Consider the following 26,431-nt stretch of genomic DNA (forward strand, 5'->3'; position numbering starts at 1 on the left):
GAATAAGGGGGACCAGTGGTCTAACTTCATCTAATGCAGCTTCCTGTGTTCCCAGGTGAAGACTGGCAAAATTCATGCCACGCTCTCTAAATATAACGCTCCTGAACAAACTAACTATGTCAATGCTAAAAAAAACATTTTTTGGGCAGTAAGGTGCTCTCTAAATCCTATGCCATCAAACCTTATCAACATTCAACACAGCCAGATGGGCAGGGTATAAATAAAACAATAATAATGATAATAATAATCAGTTAACATGTGGACAACAACTTCTACAATTTGGCAGAAGGAGGTTTGCCAAGCAACACACGATATGACAGTTCACAGATATTAAAGAGAGAGCTTTCTATCCCCACCTGAGATGCTTCCTAATATGTGTGCTCCAAACATAACCTTTGCTATTTTTAACTTGTAAAGGAGAGTTCAGGAAAATAGTCTTTCTTGCCCACCATCTTTACTAAATTATTATTTCTGAGCAAACCTCTGCTTTTGCTGTTTGGATAAATCATGTCAGGGAATAATGCTTTCTCTAGAAATTATTTTTATTTATTTTCAAAGACAGCCCTGTATATTAGGAAAGAGGCATGTAGGCCTTCAATATGAAGTGATAGCTCGGTTGCTCATAAAGGTCAGCTGCAAGCCTGGAATTCCTCTGGCAAGCAGATGCAACTAGAGTGGCTTCTGTTGCCACAGTGTCTTGGCCAGGCATGTGCTCCCTTTGTGGCCTATAAAAAAATCGAGTGCCTTTCTTTCCCAAATAAAGGGTCCATATGCAACTCCCTTACTCATGAGGTTACCATAGACTCATTAAAGGTTGATGCAGCTCCATGGTGGTGGACAGCTATAGTGTGTAATGTTACACATTAATGTGATTTATAAGGCTTCTTCACATTTTGGGGCTGCTATGAATAGCTTTTATGGTGCGATAATTAGAACCTTAACAGTCATTTGGCATTGGAAGTAAACTTTGATTGTATGCCTTCTATGTGGATCATCAAAATTCCACTCATTCCCAGCACTGGCAGCGCTGATAAGATGACAGTGTACAACACAGGCTTTGAGTCTCAAACCACATGCTGATGCCCTCCAGATGCATGCACATTTTTCTGACTTAGGGAAAACACCAAAGAGTTTTTCAAGGTTTTTGTGTGTGGGTTAACTGAACTGGGGAAAAACAGAGCTTTGGTAGGACCCCAAGGTGCCCCTCACCCAAAAAGCCCTCACTGCTTCAGCTTTTTGAAATTGGCCGCCTTAAAGTCCAGAGTGCATGTCTGACTACTCTCAGCTTTCCCTTGCGTCTGTATCATGAAACTTCCTCCCAAGTTTCCAGGTACTTCCGCTTCATCTTTCAGTCCCCGTCCCCCCCCCCCCCATTGTTGAGGACTTCTTGGTTCTTCCACCTTCTGGGAAATGAAATTGTCAGTGAGGCAATGGATGAATTTGTTGGACCTTACATTCTTGGCAGAGTTTGAGTTTCAACAGATCAGGGAAGTTGAAGCCTCCCATGACTACTATATCTCTCCTTTTTGAATGTTTGGTAATCTGTTCTCGCAAGGCATCATCCAAGTCTGCAGTCTGGCTTGGCGATCTATGGCAGACTCCCACAGTAAGGTCACTGCTGTTTCCCTCCTACAGTTTTGATCCATGTACTCTCAATCTGCCTTCCATGCTATACGTCAGGCATAATGCCACCAAAAACATTTGGCTTGATGCCACTAATCAAATCTCATCTTTTGTCTTGCAGTGTCGTCCATCCAGAGGCCGAAAAAGAGGATACTGCTGGTGTGTGGATAAATATGGGCAGCGACTCCCTGGATATGATGGGAAGGGGAAAGGAGATGTCCATTGCTACAATCTAGAAAGCAAATGAGGGATATCCACCACCTTCTGTGGAATCTGCATATGGCATTTTAACTATTAAAAGCCTTGGAATGACTGGGCTGCAGCATAGACTGCGCTAGACTTGGGAGCTCAGAGTTTTGTCCCTTCTTATACTGCAGGGAGTCAGTCTCTGTGGTCTCTGCAGCTGCAACCTGCCACTGACACACTTCTGGCTTTCCATCTTGCCACACAAGGAGTTCTGAAATCCCAACTAAATCTGCACTATGGATACCCAGAAAAAATTTAAAGGGCTAAAAGGCACTTCAGAATGGATTCAGGGAGTCTCCACTGACTTTGTGTTTTTTTGTGTTTTTTTTAATTAACAGCCTGTGACCAATTTGATCCCGAAAGATAACTCTCCTTCTGTGTTGAAGAATTTATAGACTGTAAGTTTGTAAAGATATTAAACATACTGGATAAGACGCAATCCTAGCTAAGCACTTTTTAAGTTGCCTGGATTTCAGTTGGGGAGTTAAGCATGAGCTCATTTTTATTCCAGTGAAATTACTTATAAGTAATATAGTGTGGAGTGGATCACACCCGAGGTTTCAAAGTAAAAGCATTTTTATTTTGTCTTTATACAGGTCTGACGAGAAACTTTTATCTTCACGGGTAAAATATTTTATTAAAAAGAAAGCTCAAAGAACTTTTTTTTAAAGAAACATGTTTCTACTTGGCTATTTTTTCTGTAAAATATACTGTATTATGAATATTCTGTTAGTCTGTATTTAATATAATTGTTTTTTAATAAACTATTTAAATATAACATAAATGTTATACAATCATTATAGCATATGCTTTCAAATTCTCTTCCCCAGAATACTTTCCAAAGCCTGCATCTATATCTCCAAGATAAGTGTAGTATTCACCCTTTCAATATGTCATAAGTCCATGGAGCAAAAAATGGCAGGGGTTTTGAAAAGCAAGCAGGGAAGCTTATTTTAAGATGAGAGTTATATTTGCCATACTAAGAATATTATTTTGCATTAAGTGCTCTATATGTCTAACTACAGTTCAGGAAAGGTGTTCACTCCTAAATTAACCTTATCTGGGCTAGTCTGATCAGCTCTATCCAAAGCGTTTATAAGATTGATTAAGCCATTAACTAGGCGGACTGGAAAAGGAGGATTTTAGTTACCTCAGAGACAGAGATGAAAATACATGTAAAAAGGTAAAGGGCCCCCTGACTGTTATGTCCAGTCGTGTACGACTCTGGAGTTGCGGCGCTCATCTTGCTTTACTGGGCGGCTTCCAACAGAATATTAAAATACAATAGTCTATTACACATCAAAAGCTTCCTCAAACAGGGCTGCCTTCAGATGTCTTCTAAAAGTCTGGTAGTTTTTCTCTTTGACATCTGGTGGGAGGGCGTTCCACAGGGCGGGCACCACTACCGAGAAGGCCCTCTGCATGGTTCCCTGTAACTTTGCTTCTCGCAATGAGGGAACCGCCAAAAGGCCCTCGGTGCTGGACCTCAGTGTCCGGGCAGAACGATGGGGGTGGAGACGCTCCTTCAGGTATACTGGGCCAAGGCCATTTAGGCCTTTAAAGGTCAACACCAACACTTTGAATTGTGCTTGGAAACGTACTGGGAGCCAATGTAGGTCTCGGTGGCCGTTCCTAGTCACCAGTCTAGCTGCTGAGTTCTGGATTAGTTCTAGTTTCCGGGTCACCTTCAAAGGTAGCCCCACGTAGAGCACATTGCAGTAGTCCAAGCGGGAGATAACCAGAGCATGCACCACTCTGGCGAGACAGTCTATGGGCAGGTAGGTTGTCAGCTGGTGTGTCAGATGGAGCTGGTAGACAGCTGCCCTGGACACAGAATTGACCTGCACCTCCATGGACAGCTGTGAGTCCAAAATGACTCCCAGGCTGCGCACCTGGTCCTTCAGGGGCACATTTACCCCATTCCAGACCAGGGAGTCCTCCAGACACACCCACCTCCTGTCCCCCAAAAGCAGTACTTCTTTCTTGTCAGGATTCAACCTCAACCTGTTAGCCACCATCCATCCTCCAACCACCTCCAGACACTCACACAGGACCTTCACCGCCTTCACTGGTTCTGATGGGTATCATCCGCATACTGATGAACACCCAGCCCAAACCCCGTGATGATCTCTCCCAGCGGCTGCATGTAAATGTTGAAAAGCATGGGGGAGAGGACAGAACCCTGAGGCACCCCACAAGTGAGAGCCCTGGGGTCTGAACACTCATCCCTCCCTCCCCACCACTTTCTGAACACGGCCCAGGAGGAAGGAGTGGAACCACTGTATGACAGTGCCCCCAGCTCCCAGCCCCTCTAGACAGTCCAGAAGGATGTTATGGTCGATGGTGTCAAAGGCCGCTGAGATATCGAGCAGAACTAGGAAACAGCTCTCACCTTTGTCCCTAGCCCGCCGGAGATCATCAACCAGTGCGACCAAGGCAGTTTCAGTCCCATGATGAGGCCTGAATCCCGACTGGAAGGGATCCAAATAGTCCGCTTCTCCCACGCGTGCCTGCAGTTGTTCAGCAACCACTCGCTCAATCACCTTGCCAAAGGATGGAAGATTTGAGACTGGGCGATAGTTGACCATTGTGGCTGTATCTAAATATGTTTTTTTTTAAGAAGCGGTTTAATAACCGCCTCTTTCAGCGGGTCTGGGAAGGCTCCCTCACAGAGAGAAGCATTCACCATCCCACGAAGCCCATCGCCTAGCCCTTCCCGGCTAGCGTTTATAAGCCAGGATGAGCAAGGATCTAGGAGACAAGTGGTTGGTTTCACTCGTCCAAGCAGCCTATCCACATCCTCGGGGGTAACAGATTGGAATTGATCCCACACAACAGGACAGGACTCTAGCACTCTCCCGCCCCAGCCCTGCTCCCAAGGTGGAGTCTACCTCTTCCCGAATCTGAGTGACTTTATCTGCAAAAAACTTTTCAAAATCATTGCAGGAGATCATTTGGTCTGTACTGGACCAGGTGGTTCCGCTAAATTGCAAACCACCTGAAAGAGTCTCCTGCTGCTGTTTTCTGCAGATGCAATAGAGCTGGTGAAGAAGGTTTTCTTCGCTGTCGCTATCACCACTTGGTAAGGCTCAACATTGAGCTCTAACCTCTGTCCGGTCAGATTCAGAATGAGTTATTCGCCACCAGTGCTCTAGCCGTCTCAGCAATTGTTTCATTGCCCTCAGATCTATGGAGAACCACGGGGCTGTCCAGGCTCCATGCAATCGGAGAGGGCGCTTCAGTGCCAAACAGCCAATAGCCCTGGTTAACTCCACATTCCAGTGGGCCACCAGGGAATCGGCTGAAAGGCCATCAACATGGGATAAAGCATCCCCAACCACTCTCTGGAAACCATTTGGATCCATTAAGTGGCGGGGGCGGACCATCCGAATCGGTCCCACCTCCCTGCAGAGGAGAAGGGTCATGGAGAACTCCAGTTGCACCAGGAAGTGATCTGACCATGGCACTTGTTTAGTTTCGCTTTTGCTTAGTGTCAGCTTACCAACATCAATAGAGGTGAACAGCAGGTCCAAGGCATGTCTGCGGCTATGAGTTGGGCCTGACTTATTTAGGGACAGCCCATGGAGGCCATGCTTTCCATGACGTCCTGAGCGGCTCCTTGTAAGGTCGTGTCAGCATGGATGTTAAAATCCCCTAGGACAGCCAAACTAGGTGTCTCCAGGAGAAGAGCAAATAAGAGGCAAGTGTGTCTCTCTTTCAGATCTCTCCATTACTACAGGAGACTCTTTGAGAGGTCTGAATAAACAGTGTGAAGAGAGCTGATTTGATTACTGTTTGTGAGACAAGGCTGCCACTGGACACAGTCTGTAACTCTCAAGTTGTAGAGCCTATTATTAAAACATTTGACCCCAGGGAAGCACATAGCCAAAGAAAAAGGATGACAACTTTTTGTACACCACCTATCTTATTTTTGCAAAAATCTGCCCATCTGAAGAGCATCCCCTCAATTCCTTTGTCCAAGCCACTTACAAAGATGTTGAACAAGGGGCTGAGGGCCTTCGCACAGGGAAGAGCACCATGTTGCCATGCATATTGGCCCTTATTTCTGATCTGCTGAAGATGTGGACTAGGCAATGATCAAGAGAGGAGATTGCAGGCAGAAGCCAGCCACATTCTGCCTCTGTCCTGGGAAAAATGTTCTGAAAGGCCTCACAGCCTGGAGCAATGTTTCTAGTTGGCTTGTCATTATTTGAAGGTTTGTGGGGGATGAGCTATCCCTGGACAGCAATAAAAATATATTAAAAATATAAATAAAACACGATGGTTCTCCAAGAAGAAAGTATCTTTTGATTTCTACAAAGGGTGATAGATTCCTGCTCCTGAATCTTGGGGCCATGAGCAAGAAGTTAAGTTGGGCACTTTAAAACTCGTTGATCTTCCTGAGCTTAAGTGCTCTGAGCTACTTTTCCAGTGTTGGCAAAGTTCTTGAATGACTCAGAACATGCTTCCTGATTCATGAAAGGAGACTCCAGAATCACACAGAACTTAAGGAGTCCTTTATAAAAACTGCTTTGAGAGATTCAATAAATATACCACTGTGTTTGTTTGTTTGTTTGTTTGTTTGTTTGTTTGTTTGTTTATAAAATGGGATCAATAATTCACTTTCATGGCAAAGACTCTGCTCCTCCCTTAGTGATGTGCAGAACACGCCTCTTTCAGAGGAGAGCAGTCCAGAAAAGCTGGGCCGAAGTCTCACTCTGTTTTCAGGTGAGGATTAGCATTGTTGTAAGTTGTAGGATTCCTAATGTGGCCTAATGAAGGTTCTAATGGAGCTGCTCCGCAAACCTGCTCTATGTGGACAGAACAAGCAGAAAAACAGTCATTGCCTTAAAAAGCAGATAGCCTATCAAATGGCATTGGGTCGGAATACAGTATATCTACAGTATAACTTTGCTATCACAAAGTTAAGGTCACAGAATTTTCTCCATATTTTCTACTTCAATATGTTAGAGTGTTTTAAATTACAGTGTTTTAAATTAAGGCAAGTATTTAATTTTCAAAAAGACATGACATGAGCATCCAATATCCCCCCACCCTGTCCCCAGAAATCCTGTTCAGAAGCCAAACTGCCTAATGATTTTCCAGTTTATACCTGAAATATTTGTGGGATCCATCTGACCTCCAACAATGTGGACAAGGTCAGGCAACGCAAATACAGTGTGTTACTTCCGGGTTTTGATGCTTGCGCATGCGCAGATGCTCAAAATTACATCACGCGCATGCACAGAAGTGGCGAAAAGCGGCGTGCACGTGTGCAGACATGCCGTCGCTGGTTATGTTTGCTTCTAGATGTGAACGGGGCTCCGGAACACATCCCATTCGCATCTAGAGGTACCACTGTATATCATAGAATCATAGAATCATAGAGTTGGAAGAGACCACAAGGGCCATCGAGTCCAACCCCCTGCCAAGCAGGAAACACCATCAGAGCACTCCTGACATATGGTTGTCAAGCCTCTGCTTCAAGACCTCCAAAGAAGGAGACTCCACCACACATATAGGATGATCAAGATGAGCTTGGGGAAGTTTTTCATGCCACCCAAAAAGTTAAAAACCTAGTCCTCCTAGGTGCCAGCTGTAATTAGTGTGGGGCATAATTCAGTAACATGTGTGGAATTAGCTCTGTTATTTTTGGCCCACACAGAACTGAATGGTGTAAAAGTGAATTAATGCCTCTTTTTGTGCTTTCATTGGTGTTTTTTAAAAATTCAGTTCTCAGCTCAATATTTTAATAAGCAAACACTTCACTTGTGATTTAGGATCCCAATGAAAACACAATAAAACAAACTTCAGTATTACACCTGATTATTGCTAATCACTTTCACATAAACCATGGAAAGCATATGTTAAGAACAAAGGGTGTAAGAATCTGCATGTAGCATTTTTCACATCACATGGCCTGGATGTGAGACACATGTACACAGAATAAGGTGGTGAAGGCAGGTAGACTAAAACAGGGCTCACCAGCCTGGCCCTTGAGCCTGCCAGTAGCTGCTGTGGAATCTGCAAAGGGTGCCCTCACAAACGCACAGCGCATGATGGGGGGGGGGTGCACCATGTTGTACCCTTGTCTCTTTGTGAGATGCAGCTGTCATTTTGCAACATGTGGCTTAAGAAAATGGTGGAATCAGCAGGGCTTTCTTCAGTCAGAACTTGCCAGAACTTAGTTTCAGCGCCTCTCAGCCGCTGCCATGATAAGAGTACAAGGAAGGCGTTCATGCTGAGTTCTGGCAGCTCTTTTTCTGGAAAAATAGCACTGGGAATCACATTGCCAAATGCTTCTTTCCATACTTACCCAGTGAGCTGTGTACGTTTTTTAAAAACCTAAGTCTCTGCAAGCAGAAAGCCAGGATAGCAGGCCAGGCCTAACAAACAGGACTGGGTTATTCTAAGATGTTCAGATCCCATTGAATTCTATAGAAGGAAAGCAAATAGATTGAATCTTGGAATGGTTTAGACGGAGCAAACCTTGACTCTCACCCTGACAGGGACATTGCTGGGGACCTGTAGTGTGTGCTGAAATTTTTCATAGGGGAACTTTGCGCCTCTCTAAGCCGGACAGGAGCCTTCTGAGCTTTGGGCACCAGGCTTTAATACTCTAATTCACCAGGAACATTTAGGAGACTAGCCTAGACCCCTAGTCCACCGACTGCACATCACTGCTGGCGTCAGTTATAACCCCCACACTCATTGGATCTGAGAACTTACCTTTTTGCTCTTTCCTATATTATTCAATTCTAGGAACGTGGGTGGCACTGCGGTCTAAACCACTGAGCCTAGGGCTTGCTGATCAGAATGTTGATGGTTTGAATCCCTGCAACGGGGTGAGCGCCTGTTGCTTGGTCCCAGCTCCTGCCCATCTAGCAGTTCGAAAGCACGTAATGTGCAAGTAGATAAATAGGTACCGCTTTGGCAGGAAAGTAAATGGCGTTTCTGTTCGCTGCTCTGGTTCGCCAGAAGCGGCTTAGTCATGCTGGCCACATGACCCAGAAGCTGTCTGTGGACAAACACCGGCTCCCTTGGCCTATAGAGCGAGATGAGCGCCGCAACCCCAGAGTCGTCCACGACTGGACCTAACAGTCAGGGGTACCTTTACCTTGACCTTTATATTATGCAATATACCTGAAGGAGCATCTCCACCCCCATCGTTCAACCCAGACACTGAGGTCCAGCTCCAAGGACCTTCTGGCGGGTCCATCACTGCGAGAAGTGAGGTAACAGGGAACCAGACAGAGGGCACCCATCCTATAGAACGCCCTCCCACCAGATGTCAAGGAAATAACTATCTGACAGCAGCCCTGTTGAAGGAAGTTTTTGATGGCTGATGTTTTAATGTATTTTTAATCTTTTGTTGGAAACCATGGAGAGTGGCTGGGGAAACCCAGCCAGATGGACAGGAAATAAATAAATATAATTAAATAAATTGAATATAGGAACAGACCCCACAACAGAGCCCTGCCTTGCCTCCAAGGTACTAAATGTGTTTCCGTGTGCAGACTGGCATCTTCACTCCCTTCTAGGAACCTGAGGACAGGCAGGCTTTTCCTCCAGACGCACTGTTACCATCACAGGCATTTCTCTGCTCCAATTCTGCAAAGCTGGTAAATGTGCTGGTCCAGTGCAGACCACCAAGGCATTCAGGGCCAGCCCAAGACATTTTGGCATCGAGGCAGTGAGGCGAGACCAGCAGTGCCTCACTTTGGCCAAGAGGTCTCTGTAGAGGCAGCCTGGGATGGGCTACCCAAGAGACCGCCGATTCCTGCTCCCAGGAGTATGCCACAGATGCCTTGCCAGCATGGTGGCGGCGGCAGCAGCAAGTCATGTGTTCCTTGGATCTGCTGCCCCTGTGGATCCTGCTGCCCAAGGTGGCTGTCTCACCTTGCCTCAAGGGTGGGACAGCGCTGAATGCACTGCAGCCTCCGAGTGCTTGCCCTGCCCCCTTGGCAGTTCCCCACAAGCAGCCAAAGTACTTTCTTGAGGCCTGCTAGGTTGCTCTACATATTTGGGTCAGTATGTTAAGGAGAGTAATAAATAAACTGAATAAATCCCTACATAAGTGACAGAAAATGAAATTAGCATCGCCTGTAAGCAGATCTATTATCTTTCAAGCTCCCTCAGAAAATGTCCTTTCCCCCTGGCATACAGTGCAATAGTCTTTGGAGCTTGGAATATCACATTCCACCTCCCTGGCAAGCCCAGCCCAGAGGGCACAATGTTTGCTATTTGTGCATGAGGAGAAGGAAGTTTCAATGCATACCAAAACCTCAGAATTAATTAGTTTTTAGTACAGGCTGAACTTTTTATGACTAAATTCCATAGAAACATTAGCATAGCATAATCCCTTATTGACCCGAGCCCTAAAATTAAGTAATGGTTTTTATAAACCTTTTGGGAAATCATTTTTGGTATCTCTGCTCACACTTTTCCTTTTCCTTTTTTAAACTGAGTAACCATGGATGGCTCCACAGAGATTCCTATATTAGCCATTCAAATTATATTTAAAGTATGAAAAGTGCTGAGCAATTTTGCTAGATGGCAAGAGCTTAATACTTAAAGGACATGTTTATGGAGAGCTATTTGGAACAGGCTGTCTGTGCACTGGGAAGAGATCTATGGCTGTCGGGGGAATGCATTGTGTGCCCACTGGCCTGCTCTTGTCCCACCCACTTTTGCAAATCATTGGCTTTTGTTTCACCCAAATCACTTTCCCCTCAGCAAGTCTTCAAAGACACTGCTGCCTCCAAGAGATCCTTGCAGGAGCATGCTGTATAGTTGGTTTTTTTGTTTTGTTTTGTAGGAGAACAGTTATAGGGGACTTTGCTCAGTGCAGGCAAAACACTAGAGCAGTGGTTTTTTTTACTTTTTTGGAGTCCAAGGCTCCCTTGACCAGCCACATACTTTCTGCAGCTCCCCTGTGGGAGTCACTTTCACTGGGGTCTCCTTATCCTAAGTGGGATCTTCCCCATTCTGCTTCCACCCCGCCCATTTTCTGTGCTATTTTTGGCATGTATGTAAGTGGGAGCACATTTGTCAATGGGAGCCTAAGCAATACCACTGCTGGGCTGATGCTCTCCACGTGGCAGCTCCAGCCTGTCTTTCCCGAAATTAGTGTGCACATGGGTGGGAGTGTGGGGAGGGCAAAACAAGATTAAGATCAGCAGCAGAAATATTTTGTTATTACAGGGAAGGAAAGTGAGAAACAGGGCACACACGCAGACCTGCAACATTCTCCCTTTCCCCTTAAAGCTGTTAAGGAGGAGGGGGTTGCCTGGGGGGAGAGGTGGAGAAGAAGAGTGGGGAGGGGTAGAAGGAGAAAGAAACACTAAAGATACTCCTCACTTTCAAGGTTATTTTCAAATCCCTCCTTATAGAGAACACACCCTCAAGCTACTTTGATGTTTTCTTGCATTTCTCAAGCCCTCTGTGTAAAACTGTTCCTTTGTTCATTCCCTCTCCTCCCCATGCCCCACACGCGTCGGTGTCAGCGACTGAGCAAAGCCGGTTGCTGCATGGTGTAAGCAGAGTGTGCTGGGCAGGCCTCTCCACGGCCCTACGCCAATCCCAGGCATGCAGGAGGGCAGAGCTGGCTGGCCGTCTCAGTGCCTTGTTGGCTCACTTGCCCCCCTCCCAACTCGCAGCAGAAGAGCCCACCATAGCGCTCCAACCGGCCGGCAGGCTCTTCCCCGGACTCCAACTCTCGGGCCCCGGATTCTTGGCCTGGCACCCCTGAGAGCCCAGCGCCAGGTGCCCTGCACCCCTGGTGCCTATGATTAAGACAGCCATGGCCGCTTATTTGTTTAGAGTACTTCACACAGGTCTGGCTGTTTTGATGTGGATAGTGAGTGATTTTTTTCATATAATAAGCTTTGACAGGAGTACCTGTGTGTGATGGTAGGTTCAAGGTTACCTAGTGGCCTTCACGACTGATGTGACAAAATGAGCCTATAGGACAGAGAAGCTGCAGACTTTAGGCTAAAAGAGTGCTGGTTGTTTCAGTGTAGCAAGGGAGATGTCCTGTTCAGCTGGGAGCTGTGCATGAAGAGAGGAGGCAGATATATATCTTGATATGCATTTGCATTGTGATGCACAGCCAAGTGGAAACCCTCCAATACTGCAAACCCAGCCACATGCCATGGGGTGGCTGGCCATGCACGATGAACTCCCATCCAACTTGAAATACAGGTGCAAATGTACCTCCCCACCTGCTATCTCTAGCCATTAGTGGCTCATAACAACATTCGTGCTTGTTGCAGCTCAGTGTTCAAGCCAGCACTTTGATGAAAGCAAAAGAGAGTATGTCAAAAGAAAATAGTTTATTTCATAATTCATCTTAAATAACACAAGGTCAACTTGTGAGATTTTACATATGCTAAATGTTATACATTGTAGTCTTATTCATTTATGACACTATAAAAGGAGGATGTTCTTTCTTGCATGGCGACCTTTACACTGATGCCCAGTTAGGAGGAACTGTCTTTGTTGAGCTGTGCTTCCACCCTGCCAGACGACATGGGTGGGAGGCTTTTCCTGTGGCAGCAGCAACTGCAGGGTCTATGTGTGAAAGTTACTGCTTTCCCTGGGGAAAACCACTGTTTACTGCTGAATCAGAACCATCTGTAGAAAACCCAATGGATGGTTGTTCCAGTAATCAGTGGGTTTTCCTGGGGAAAGCAGTGGGATAAAAGACAGACCTCTTGGCCCTATGCCTAGGAGTCACGGGACAAATGCCCAGGGGATGAGCTGCTCCATGGAATTGAACATGGAAATGGAGGAGTGATGTCAGCATGCTATGAAAATGGAATGTGTGCTGCGCTGGCTCGCCAGATGCAGCTTGTCACGCTGGCCACGTGACCCAGAAGTGTCTGCGGACAGTGCTGGCTCCCGGCCTCTAGAGTGAGATGAGCGCACAACCCTAGAGTCTGGCAAGACTGGCCCATACGGGCAGGCGGTGCCTTTACCTTTACCTTTACCTTTACCTTTAGAACTGTGCTCAGTGATAACATATCATGGAAATTCATGAAAAAGCTGGTGTAGAAAATAGGGCTCGGTGAACAATTTTACAAAGGGATTAATGCCAATGGAAACATCACAGAAGAATGTTTAATAGGTAAAGGTACCCGGCAAGGATGTCCATTGTCTCCATTGATCTTCATTTTAGTGTTGGAAGTTCTGAACAATCCAATGTGAGAAGATCAAGGCATCAAAGGAATAACCCTAGGAGACAAGGCACCCAAGGCACACAAACTTCCTCAGCATGACCGAAAATCCAAAAGAAAGCTTGATAAGAGCATTCAAGTAAATTAAAATTTTTGGAGAAGCAGCAGGCTTTAAATTGAATCCCTCTAAGATGAAATTGTTGGTCAAAAATGTAACAGTGCAAGAAATGGACGATTTGGAAAAAACATCTGGCCTAAAAATTAGTAATAAAGTAAAATACCTAGGTATTTGGATTACCACCCAAAATATAAATTTGTTTCAAGATAACTATACGAAAGTCTGGAATGAAACAAAAAGAAACATCGAGATATGGAACAGGGTAAACCTCATTTTTAGGAAAAATTTCCATCATCAAAATGACCATGCTTCCTAAATTACTTCCTCTGTTTCAAACAATCCCGATACTAGGTGGGACAGGCTGCCTCAAAACCTGGCAAAAAGACATCTCGAAATTGATATGGCAGGGGAGGAGACCTAGAATTAAACATCAAATCCTAATTGATATTAAAGAAAGAGGAGGCTTTTCCCAACCTGACCTAAAATGAGGTCGCCTGCCTCACCTGGCTAAAAGAGTGGTGCACGTTTCAGGACCCAGACTTGTTAGATTTAGAGGGGTACGACAACAGTGGCACATGTGGCATAGGAAAGTTAAAATTCACAAGAACTTTTTGAATCACATTGTCAGAAAATCCCTATACACAGTCTGGGAGAAATATAAAGATCTTTTAGAGCCCCAAACACCTTGGTAGATATCACCAATTGAAGCAGCTGCGGTAAAGAGGAAAAATACGGGTGGACATTGGCGAATATATAAAACTTTATTAAGGGAAGAAATCAATGATCTAAAGCTGAAAAGCTTTGAAGATATAAGAGAGCAAATAGCAGACTGGTTTCATTATTATCAATTGTTTGAAACATTTAAAACAGATAAAAAAAGGAGGTTTGCACCAGAAATATCCAGATTGGAAGCGGATTCGGTTAATTCAAAAATAAAAACTCTTTCAAAGGTGTACCACCTCCTCTTTGACTGGGAAGTTAGGAGGAGGTGAGAGCTGTCATGATTAAATGGGCCCAGGATTTTGGGTATAATATAGAAATGAAAGAGTGGGAAAATTTATGTAAAGTTAATTGGAAATTCACAGCATGTTATAAAGGTAAAGGTAAAGGGACCCCTAACCATTAGGTCCAGTCATGGCCAACTCTGGGGTTGCGGCGCTCATCTCGCTTTATTGGCCAAGGCCAGCGTGTTATACTTTGAGGGAAAACTTCTAAAAAATGCAATATTGTTGACGCCATGGAAGCTTTCCAAAATGTAAAAAAATGTATCTAGTACTTGTTGGAGATGCGGTGTAGAAACTGGCACTATGTTCCACATGTGGTGGCTATGTTAAAAAAATTAAGATCTCCTGGGACATCATCTATGTAGAACTTAAAAAAATGTTTAGGGTTTCATTTTTTAAAAAACCAGAAGCTTTTCAACTTGGAATAACAGGGCCAGACATTCCTAGGAATGTAAAATAAGTTTTTTTATACACTACAGTCGCAGTGAGAATCTTAATAGTGACTAATTGGAAAAGGATAATATCCCTTCCAGGTCAGAATGGTTACAAAAACTAGCCAAATATGGAGTTAGCCCAATTGTCCAAAAAAATGAAAGATAAGTCAAAACAAGTATTTATTGCAAAGTGGGAGATTTTAGAAACACATCTTAAGAAGAATTGTTGCAGTATGAACTAGCTCGCTGCCTTTGAATAACTTCTGCAGTTGTACGAAATAAGAAACAAGATCATAGGAGAATAATACTTTATTATAAAATGAACAGACAGGTTTATGCAATAAGTTTGTAAATATTAAATGAAGTATGGAGAAGACGGGAAGTTAGATGTACTTGAAGAAGATCTACTGTTAGAATATATGGTTTTATTCTTTTGTTTATTTTGTATTTGGTGTAACAATTGGCATAGATGTATGGTTTTTCTTTTTGATTTTTGGTGGTGTTTATAATAAAGCATAATAAAAAGAAAGAAAGAAAGAAAAAGAAAATGGAATAGGCTTTTAAATAAATACTAGAACTGTACTCGGTGTCGTTTTCATATCTACACTACACTTTCAAATGGCATAAATACATGATACAAAAGTAATCATTGACAAAACTATTTTCTCCATAATTTTTGCACTCTATTAACTGATCTACAGTGCTCTTTGAAAACAGAAAAAGTGCATATTTTCAGAGAAACAATATTAAAAGTATCATATATTAAGTATCAAAGTATTGAAGAATACAGATTTATAAGTTAATAATGCAGACAAATAAAATATATAAAAAATTTAAAATAAATAATCCAGCACTGTTTATGAATCATGAAATATGATCAGGCTACAAAAGTGGTCCTGTTACTGTTATTTCTACATTTGAAGGTGTGAAGGTCCAGCATCTCCACTGTCCAATCTTCTTTAAGATTACAAGATGAGACAATATTGGGGATTTCCCCTGCAACACTAGGTCACAGTCCTATATGCACTGACAGGCAGTGCATCCTGGGATCATGGGGGCTTTGCATCTGAGAAATCATGCCTAGGACTAGGCTGTGTGACCAGTCTGTGCTGAAAGACCTGCTGCCTGAGGGTTTCCTTGACTGTGGAAAAATTGGAGTCTACTTGCATAAACTTTGTTGTATATTTGCTCTTATTCTTGTGAGTCAAAATACTGTTCACATTCAGGGTTGCCGGTCACTTCGATGGATCCAGGAATTCTGCTCCCATCTTTTGGATAGACGCACCAGCATTTTGCAGGACTTCGATCAAGTGAAGTTTCACACTAGTTGGGGTAAATGACTAAGTTTATTTCAAAGTAATTGAAATGGAGTGGATGCTTCATGAGATGAGGTTATTTGAGGGAGTCATTCAATTTTGAAACACATTGGAGGGATGCTGGCTACTCAATGTGGGTAGAAATAAAATTAGTAATTCAAGCAAACAGCAATTGTCACTCAGCCATATGTTTACATTGCTCAATCAATTATATATGCATAATGTTGGATATGGAGTGTCTCTATTACTAAAATGTGTGGAGACTGGGGACCTACACTTCAGATTGTTCAGACAATGTAATGGAATGATTTGCTGTTGTGGGAGCAAGGCCTCCCACTCTCTGCACCCAATATCCATGCCGACGGAAGAACGTTTGTACATGGACTGATGTTTGAGTATCCTCCAAATGTGCAGAAGGCATGAACTGCACATAGCAGCTGCGTCTGTAGGTCCCATACATATCTTTCACATGGATATCAATGTTGTGATGGAGTGGGATCTTCACACTTGTACTCAGAATGAGGAGTCTGCATAGAGCTAATTCCAAAGCACTTTCTCCCCCTCTTCCTTTTTTATTCTAATCCTGTACAACTGAAAACCATTTTCTACCATAGGAAGTTGCTGTTTCCACTGTCTTGTTGCAGACAGAGGCCTTCTTCCAAAGAAAGCATTCATTTCAGCAACATGGGAAGAATTGACTCTAGCTATTGACTCCAGGGATGTGGAAGAAATTTGTTTCATGTTTGGATGCAAATGTACCCAGTTTGCACTTCTCAAGACAACATATGAACAGAAACATAGCTATCTTTCAAAACTGGCCTTTCTCCATATTTTGTGATGCTGTTCTTCAACCGCAACATGGTAACAAAAATGTGTGCATGAGATAAAAGTGTGCATGAAAATATCAACATGTATGCCTCAAGAGATAGACACAATAAAATATTGCTGGATTCTCACGAGGACCCTAAAATTATTTAATAAGCCACAAACTGATGCAAACTGAAATAAAGAAAGAAAAAATGTGTATCTGAGAGAAACCAGCAGTTATCCATCCCTACCCCCCAAAACAAGATTACCTGCTTGCTGTGGTAAAATCCATTCCGATTACAGTTGGGCAAATAGAATCTGTATATCTCTCCGCCGATTCTTTGTTGATCTTTGGTTAACTTCTCCAGCGCCTTGTAGAGTTCTTTTTTACATGGTGCCTGAAAGAATATTGTAAATATTGAAGTGTTAAATAATAACATATAAGAACTGATATATAAACAACTTTTTATAATGAAATCTGGAGCAAACTACTTATTAATGCATTTTAAAGTCTGTAGTCCTTGAACCCAAAGGGCCTTACTCGTGGCTGGATAGCACAAAATCACAGAGTTAGAAGGGACCCTGAGGATTGTCTAGTCCAACCCCCTGCAATGCAGGAATAGGCAGGTGTCCCATGCGGGGATTGAACCTGAAACCTTGGCATTATATAACCAGACGATGTTTATATGACTCTTGCTATCTAACAACACAAGTTGTTGTTTCAGACAAATAAGAGAATCTACTGCATCCAAGGGTCATTGTCAAAGGTATTCATAATACTCATGCTCTTAAGTCTGTGACAGCTCAGCCAGCAGGAGACTTTTAATCAAGGGCCATGGGTTTGAGCCCCCCATTGGTGAAAGATGCCTACGTTCCAGGGGGTTGGCCTCAATGACCCTCATGGTCTCTTCCAGCTCTATGATTCTATGACAAACCACATGGACTGAGCTCCATCACGCCATGCTGTTCTGCTTAAGCAGCTCACTTTCTGTTCTTTGGTGCTCTCAAGTGGCACTTCTTTGTAGGTACAGGACACTCAGCAAACCCTCCCATCCTAATTCATAACATTGCTGCTATGACTGCTTCTCTGCTTATTACTTTATTTATTAGTAAATAAATAGTAAATATAGTTCCTTACAGTTTTCAGAGTTTTGATTACATTCCTTTCACAACAGTTTTGTAAGAGTATTATAATCCTACAACAAGTAACTTTGTAATTAAGATACCAAATGCAAATGTTTATTGGCATTACAGTGCTATGTGAGTATATTGTTATATGTGAGCATTGAACATAGGATAAATATGGAACATGGTGAAAGATCAGCTGGCTGGGCCTAGTGTCTGGGAGTATTTTCCAGCTGTAAACTGCTGAAATCCAGTATCCTAACTTCAGAGTAGGCTAGAACCTACATTTCTTATCCTTGTTTTCCTCTGTGGGGTGTAATATACATGATGGCTCTGATGCTTCTAATGACTTGGATGAAGGTGTTGAGGGGATGCTCATCTAATTTGCAGAAGACACCAAATGGAAGGGGTTGCATGTAACTGTGATATGATGAAATCCAGATTGGAGGGTGTCGAGAAAGTCTTTTAGCAATGTAAATACACCAGGGAACAAGAAGGAAAAAAATTTATTTTATTTGGTGTGTTTTTATTGTTCTTAAGTTTTTATGTTGTGTCAAATATAATGTTTTCTTTTGTGTTTTGTCTGTGTGTTATAAGAGAAAACCAATATATATATATATTGAAAAAAAACAAAACAAATGGGAGGGGTTGCTAATGCCACAAAATACAGAATCGGGATACAAGATTACCTTAACAGATTTGAGAAAGGGGCAAAAACTAACAGAATAAAATTCAATAGGGACAAGTGTCAGGTTCTGCCCTTAGGCAGGAAGAACCAGATGCACAAATATAGGATGGGGGATACCTGGTTTACTAGCAGTACATGTGAAAAGGATCTAGCTTAACATGAGTCCACAATGTGATGCAGCAGCTAAAAAAGCTAATGCTATTCTAGGCTGCATCAACAGAAGTATAGTGTCCCAATCAAGGGAAGCCATAGTACAGTAGTACCTTGGATTACATATGCTTCATGTTACAGACTCCACTAACCCAGAAATAGTGCTTCAGGTTAAGAACTTTGCTTCAGGATGAGAACAGAAATCGTGCTCCAGTGGCACGGCAGCAGCGGGAGGCCCCATTAGCTAAAGTGGTGCTTCAGGTTAAGAACATTTTCAGGTTAAGAACGGACCTCCGGAACGAATTAAGTACTTAACCTGAGGTACCACTGTATCACTCTATTCTGCCTTGGACAGACCACATAAGTACTGTGTCCAGTTCTGTGCACCACAATTTAAGAAGGAAATTGACAAGCTGGAATGCGTGCAGAAGAGGGAACCAAGATGATCAAGGGTTTATAATCCAAGCCTTATGAGGAATGGTGGAGAGAGCTGGGTATGTTTAGCCTGGAAAAGAGGAAACTGAGAAGAAACATGATTTGTTGTTGTTGTTTAGTAGTTTAGTCGTGTCTGACTCTTCGTGACCCCATGGACCAGAGCATGCCAGGCACTCTGGTCATCCACTGCCTCCCGCAGTTTGGTCAAACTCATGCTGGTAGCTTCGAGAACACTATCCAACCATCTCGTCCTCTGTTGTCCCCTTCTCCTTGTGCCCTCCGTCTTTCCCAACATCAGGGTCTTTTCCAGGGAGTCTTCTCTTCTCATGAAGTGGCCAAAGTCTTGGAACCTCAGCTTCGGGATCTGTCCTTCCAGTGAGCACTCAGAGCTGATTTCCTTCAGAATGGAGAGGTTGGATCTTCTTGCAGTCCATGGGACTCTCAAGAGTCTCCTCCAGCACCATGATTCAAAAGCATCAATTCTTTGGTGATCCGCCTTCTTTATGGTCCAGCTCTCACTTCCATACATCACTACTGGGAAAACCATAGCTTTAACTATACGGACCTTTGTTGGCAAGGTGATGTCTCTACTTTTTAAGATGCTGTCTAGGTTTGTCATTGCTTTTCTCCCAAGAAGCAGGCGTCTTTTAATTTCATGGCTGCTGTCACCATCTGCAGTGATCATGGAGCCCAAGAAAGTAAAATCTCTCACTGCCTCCATTTCTTCCCCGATAGCCATCTTCAAATATCTCAAGGGCTGTCACATGGAAGAGGGAGCAAGCTTGTTTTCTCCTGCTCCAGAGAGCAGGACCCGAACTCATGGCTTCATTACAAGGAAAGGAGATTCTGACCAAACATCTGGAAGAACTTTCAGCAGTGCAACGGATTCTCTCCTTCCCTGCAGATAGGAGTTGCCGCTACCACCCCAGTTGCCCCCTGAGTTGCCCCTCCATCACTGCCACTGCCTATTTCCTCTCTGGCCTCCTTGTGATCCCCTGCTGCTTCCGCATGCTGTGGTTTCTCCAGGCTGCCTCTCGTCGCCTCAGGTGGTTCGGGGGGGGGGGAGGGAAGAGGAGTTTTCTGATTTGCCCTAAGTGGCAAAATGTCTTGAACTGGCCCTACCCTAGACACGTATCCCAACACTGTTTTTCCAACTAGTTCGTGTGTGGCATTTTAGCCTCGTGGCTATGAAATGGCAATTTGCCTAAATCCATGTGGCGAGTTTGGTGAGTGGGTGGGAATATGAACTGGAGTTCCCCATGGTCAGGCCCAGAACACTTGCTATTTATACCACATTAGAACCATATAATTTGTCATGGCTTAAGGAATTAATTTCATGGCATTCTAAATTATGTTTCTACTGATGGCCTGCTTTGCTTCAATTTAGTGTGCAGATACAAGAGAAAATGGATGTTAGAGAACTCACTTGTTTCTTTAACTTCTTAAGTTCATTCAGTCTCCTGGCTTTCACACTTTCATGGGCAGCGGCCGAATTCCAAGGGACAGGCTTATCTTGGCCAGCAGCAAATGTCAGCTGGGTATTGTCCTGCTGATCAGCTGTCATGTCACGGTCTTCATGGGGCATGTCTTCTGCCTCCAGGGACTCTACCAGGGGAGAAGCACAAATGGAAACATGACTCCACACAAGCTCCGCAGAAATGAATGGCAGCTCTAGAAGAGCAGAACTACGACATCCTGGCTGGAACCTCCATACCTCAAGGAAAAACAGACATTTATATGGAGTCTTCTGTGTGTGCCATGGTTTTTATGAAAACTTGAAAACACTGTATTGTCTATAATAATTCAACTTCCCGAGAATCTTGGATCTCTTAAATAAAGTAAAAGAAAATATCTAGCCCATATAGCTGTGAAATCAGTGTAGGCCAGTGCCTAGGGAGAGTGCAGATTAGTTGCTATGATTTTCAAAGGCCAGAAGATGCAGCTTTCCAATAGTAACCTATGTAACACCTTTTCCCTCTTCGTGACTAACAGAAGCTGTATAAATTATGGGATTTTTTTTTAATAGCGGTAGAGTCATGCAAAACAAGAATAATGCCAATTAAGATGAATCTCATCTTAGAATGAATCTATCTGGCAGTGTTGAACAAAGACTGGAGAGACCCAAGTTCAAATCTCTGCTCCACAAATGAAGCTCCCTGGACAACTTTGAACCTGTCTCTCTTTCTCAGCCCATGATTCCTCACAAGGCTGTAAGCATAAAAAGGAGCAAGGGGTGAGAACTGTTTGTGTCATCTGCATTTCTTAGAGGAAGGAGGAATAAAACCATCACAAGTACACGTAAAAGTAATTTTTGTTTATTTCCGGATTCAGCTTTTCTTATCACAAATGTGAGTTAGACAGATACAGAATTTTGATGATTCTAGTGCAGAGTATAAAGATCCAGAAGCCAGCACTGGTTATAAGAGCCAGTGTGGTGTGGTGTAGTGGTTAAGAGCAATAGACTCGTAATCTGGGGAACCGGGTTCGCGTCTCGGCTCCTCCACCTGCAGCTGCTGGGTGACCATGGGCCAGTCCCACTTCTTTGAAGTCTCTCAGCCCCACTCACCCCACAGAGTGTTTGTTGTGGGGGAGGAAGGGAAAGGAGAATGTTAGCCGCTTTGAGATTCCCTAGGGTAGTGATAAAGCGGGATAGCAAATTCAAAGTCTTATTCTTATAAGAAACATTTTTCAAAACCCTACAGTGTGACTTATTACAGAAAATCTAGCAATTAAATCAGAAATTCAAACATATGCAAGAGCTAAGAGAAGGCATCCTGAAATGAAAGATAATTTCTACTGCTGTAAACAACAGCCCTTTGCTTCTTTCTGTTAATGGTGTGACATTGCTCATAGGTGTCCAGAGGAGACAGCAAGCATTCAGCTGGTCAGAAAGACAAAATGCAGGACTACGAATATTGCATTTAGAGCAAGCTCTAGTGTGGCTTTAATGTGTGTTGAAGCATGAAAACAGGATGTCTTTGAACATTGCTCCTAGAACAATTACTTCCATCATGCTAGAGTGTTACTATTAAGGACCATGAGCAAATGGCTTTTGGTTACAATGTACATTGAAAAAATATTGCCTGACTATGGCAAATACACGTTTGCAAACATTTGCATCATGCAAGTTGCTTCCTTTTGAAAATGGCAACCCCAGGTTTGCCCATGTGCAATGTGGGAAGAGCACTTGAAGCAATTTTCAAATAAAAAGTACTAATTGAATGTGCAAAAAAGTTTGTAGGTGAGCAAAAAGGAGGCAACAGAAGGGGTAACAAATAGAAGCCTTGTGGGGATGGGGTGTAGAGAGATTTATAAATAAGGGACTGTGGCAGTGAAATCTAAGACTTTGATGGAAACCTCTTGGATCTAACTATTTGGCCGGGGGGTGGGGGAGAGGCAGCAGGCAAAAGTCTTTTTTCATTACACTTCAAATCATAGCACTTTGGCTAGTGTCAAAGTGTCAGTTTCCATTTAAGCAATCCTTATGTCCAAATTGAGCCATGGGAATTACCGGTACTAGGGACTCTTGAACTACAAGCAAAATGGGGGACAGGAGAGACATGTTCAGGAATTCACAAGTATTTTGTAAATCCTTGACTGAATCCTAATGCAAAGCAAAATTCTATCCATTCATGATCAAGCCACAGTTCTACAACGTTTCCTATGGTTTGCTTAATGTAATTTTCAACAGCTGAAATACTGGCACCACAGAAGCTAAACTGGGCACAGGAGAGTTTAAAGGCAGATGGGAGTCTGTGGTTGCTCCCAGGTGATCACAACATGCTTTGCTCCTAGCTGTAGCGACAGGTCTAGTCCTGTGAAAGATGATAAATATTTTCACTGACATCTGAAACGGTATTCCAGAGCTGATTAATTTAAAGCATATCCCAGTGATGGGGACTGTGGTGCAGAGATTCTATTTTCAACAGCATTTATTGAATCTATTTTCAGTAGATTCCTTCCTCTCCTTTTTTGGAGGTTTTTAAGCAGAGGTTGGGTGGCCATCTGTCCTGGATGCTTTAGCTGAGATTCCTGCATTGCTAGGGGGCTGGACTAGATGACCCTCGGGTCCCTTCCAACTCTATGATTCTATGATTCTATGATTTCTATTAAAACTACCCATAACCCCTATGCCTTTAACAACAGGCTGAGAAGTAGAAATTAAATGGTGTGGATGTGAATGAGAGAGAATTATTGCTTGTCAGGTGTCTGCAAAAACACAGGAGCAGGACAGAAAAGAGGCAACAAATATTTTCCTTCCTTCCTTTTCTTCCACAACACACACACATTAACATCATCAACATGGCTGCCACAGGTGAAGGGGGGGCAGGCCCCTTGGGGGGTTTCTTCCTCTGACTGAGATTTTAGCAACATACCCCTGGCTTTGCACTCAGACCCCAACTTTCTCCATAAGTAAAACGTCCCTTTGTGAAGGTGTGCCTTCAGGAGTCACACTGTGGATCTGACTCCTATGGGACAGATCTCCAGGGTCTCAGGCAGAGCTCAGCTCCACTTATGCTGCCTCAGGATCAAACCTGGAATGTTCAGTGGACGAAGCCTTTGCCCTGGCACTGGGCCCAGCCTGGGCTTCTACAGCTCAGCTTTCTGACACGCAGGAACATTTCCCACATTTTTTTGGCCACTGGCTGCTTGCTGTGGAGAAGATGCCAAAGCCACATACTCTTGGCATTCTGCCACAGCCAGTGTGGTGTAATGGTTAGAGTGCCAGGCTAGGACCTGGGAGAGCAGAGTTCAAATCCCCACTCAGCCATGAAGCTCCCTGGGCGACCTTGGACCAATCACTGCCTAACCTACCTCACAAAGCTGTTCTGAGAATGAAATGGGGAGGAGGAGAACCTTGCGCTCCTTGGAAGAATAAGGCAGCATATAAATGTAATAAAATAAGTAAGTTAACCATGCGCTAATTGCTAGACATGCAAAGCAGTATGCAAAACAGGAAGGCACATTATTTACCTGCAGCCTCTGCCGCGTCAGAGGCGGGAAGGCAGGTGCCCTGCCCATGGAGGAGGGCGTGCAGGGGCCGGGGTTCCTCTGGGGGCACAGAGCACCTGAGCCCCCGGCCACAGCGGGCTGCGTATACTCCACAGGGCTCCCCCAGCTGGAGGGCACAGGTAAGGCAGCAGCCACAGCCTGGCGGATGAGCAGTTTCAGGGCAGCTGGCAGGCACCGGCGGGCACAGCACAAGCTCCTCTTCAGTGCATGGGGCACAGTGCATGGGTTGGAGAGCAGCCCCGAGGATGAGGCCAGGGCAGAGGAGCAGGAGCAGCAGCTCACCGCGGAGGCCTGTGGAACACATGGCGAAGGAGACCAGTCAGCAAAGCAGCTGAGTCTGGAGAGGAGCACCCGTTCGCTTCCTCACGTTCAGCTAGCCCTGTGTTCCAGCCACAGGGCATTTATACAGTTCCTTGTCAGTCTGTTAATCTTTAACCCCAAGTTAACTATTGTCTGAGCAGGAGGGGCAGAAAAGCATCATTTCATTGGTAGTTTGTGCCCCTCCCACTCTATTTTTTTAAATGATGAAATAATGCATCACTATTCTACTCATTCTTAACCTTTCCAGGACGGTTCTAAATATGTCTACAGAAAAGGAACTCTTTTTTCCCTCTTTATCAGAAGTCCTGCTACTTTGGACAATTCAATTACTGGTATTTAAATTATTGTTGAGAAAGACGGAGGAGAGACGAACGCCTTGAAACCTCCGTAGCTGACTTCATACTTCCACAGCAACAGATTCAAAGGCCTCTTGTTTAATTTTTGTCATGTGGCTGGAGGTTATTAGGACAATGACATACCCAGAGAGGCCCCCAGAGGGTAATCAAAGCCCCTGAGATCCGGTAACTCCTGAACGCAGCAGCACGTAGGAGCTAATGTCAACAGTGTGTTTGCAAAGGCTTATTTGGGACGGTTTCCTGTGGATACACTTGTGCTTTAGCAGAGCTCAGATGTGAGTCCCTGGCATCAGTGGGTAAGAGGCTGGGCTACGTGCTTATCAAAGGCTCCATCGCACAGCTGCTCCCTTTAAGAATAACGCAGACTGTCCTTGCATATAGTTTAGCATAAACCAAGGGTGTATCTTATGCATGCTTAAGTGGGAGTAAATCCCATGGAAGCAAGTGGGATTTCCTTCCATGGAAACATGAATCTGACCAGGCTGGAATCCATCTCTGTAGGCTTTCTGTAAAAGGGAGGGAAGGAGGTCAAGGGGCTGCAAGACACCTGAGGGCATTGTGCAAATAATAAAACAATCCAAAACCTATTCAAAGCATTAAAACAGCAAAAAACCCAGATAGCATTAACTATGAATAACATTATGAAACGTTTTTTAAAAGACACCTGGCTGCATTAACAGCTGTTAGCATATAGTTTGCCTCTTTGCGGCTGCTTTTATTCCCACTTAATCCCCATCATACTCCGCATGATGCTACCCTCAAACACCACCATTCTCAGTGCTTTCCCCCTTTAAATTCGGGTCTACCTGCTACAGTGAAGAGCCAATAAGTTTGAGGAACTTAGGTTCCAAACCATCCCACTTGGGGGCACAGACCATTTGCTTCCGGGTTTAGGGCTGTGTGGATCAATGGTCACTTTTGACTGTTCCCCTTTCTTCAAGGCTTTCACATCTTTTCTGGCTGCACTCTTAACTATTTCTGGTGGAGGAATTTTCAATTGCACATTTTTTGTGTGGGCAGGGCTTCCACCCCCACCCCCCTTTTAAGGGGCATGAGCAGCTATCTGTCCTACAGGTACATAGTATAATCCAGAAACCAGATGGCAGGGACAAACACCACAAGGAAAGCCTACTGGTATGTCCAGGAAAGGCTGAAGTCGCCCCCTAGATACAGATTCAGAAACATGCAGGTGTGAACTACTCCATCCTAATCTGAATGAGGAAAAAGTGAACTGTTAAATAATGCTCAAATGTGCACAAGCTCCCAAGAAAACATTGCAAGAAATGCTCCATTTTTTTTTTAAAAAAAAAGATACATCAACATTGGGGAATCACAAACTTGAGGCTGACAAGTTTGCAGAAAACAGGGAAGCAAAGGGAGAACTATGAATAGGAAAGGGGGGAATAAGCAGGCACACTTAAGACCATTTAAATCAATAACGTGAAAGTTCTTTGCCCCACAGAACTTAATGGGAATCACTGAGCACTTGAACCTAAATAGAGTTCAAGAAAGGTGGTGCAATGAGTTTGAAATGTGCGTAACCAGCACACAGCCTGGCCCCTCGAGGACCATTTCAGTGACATCTTCTAAACATTAGACGTCATTGTAAACCCCAAAC

At 43.9% G+C, this 26,431-nt stretch overlaps 3 protein-coding genes across 4 annotated transcripts in view; 1 reads left to right on the forward strand and 2 right to left on the reverse strand.

Moving 5' to 3' along the window:
- The window catches only part of IGFBP3 (insulin like growth factor binding protein 3), a 37,680-nt gene extending 35,014 nt beyond the window's left edge, over positions 1-2,666 (forward strand). For both annotated transcript variants that reach the window (XM_083706408.1, XM_083706409.1), the window contains one exon: positions 1,745-2,666. In XM_083706408.1, the coding sequence (XP_083562534.1) occupies positions 1,745-1,870 (126 nt within the window). In that variant the 3' untranslated portion in view covers positions 1,871-2,666. The remainder of the gene's footprint in view (positions 1-1,744) is intronic.
- Positions 1-26,431, reverse strand: part of ADCY1 (adenylate cyclase 1) — a 392,554-nt gene that overhangs the window by 104,911 nt on the left and 261,212 nt on the right. The window lies entirely within an intron of this gene.
- On the reverse strand, positions 12,189-24,517 carry IGFBP1 (insulin like growth factor binding protein 1). The gene is made up of 4 exons (XM_083706410.1): positions 24,098-24,517; positions 20,550-20,728; positions 16,995-17,123; positions 12,189-15,925 (listed from the first exon to the last, which is right to left on the reverse strand). Exons 1-4 carry the CDS (start codon positions 24,438-24,440, stop codon positions 15,794-15,796), a joined length of 783 nt encoding a protein of 260 aa, XP_083562536.1. The 5' UTR covers positions 24,441-24,517; the 3' UTR covers positions 12,189-15,793.

Source organism: Podarcis gaigeae (genome assembly GCF_964106915.1).
Source record: "Podarcis gaigeae genome assembly, chromosome: 12".
In the NCBI taxonomy this organism is placed as follows: domain Eukaryota; kingdom Metazoa; phylum Chordata; class Lepidosauria; order Squamata; family Lacertidae; genus Podarcis; species Podarcis gaigeae.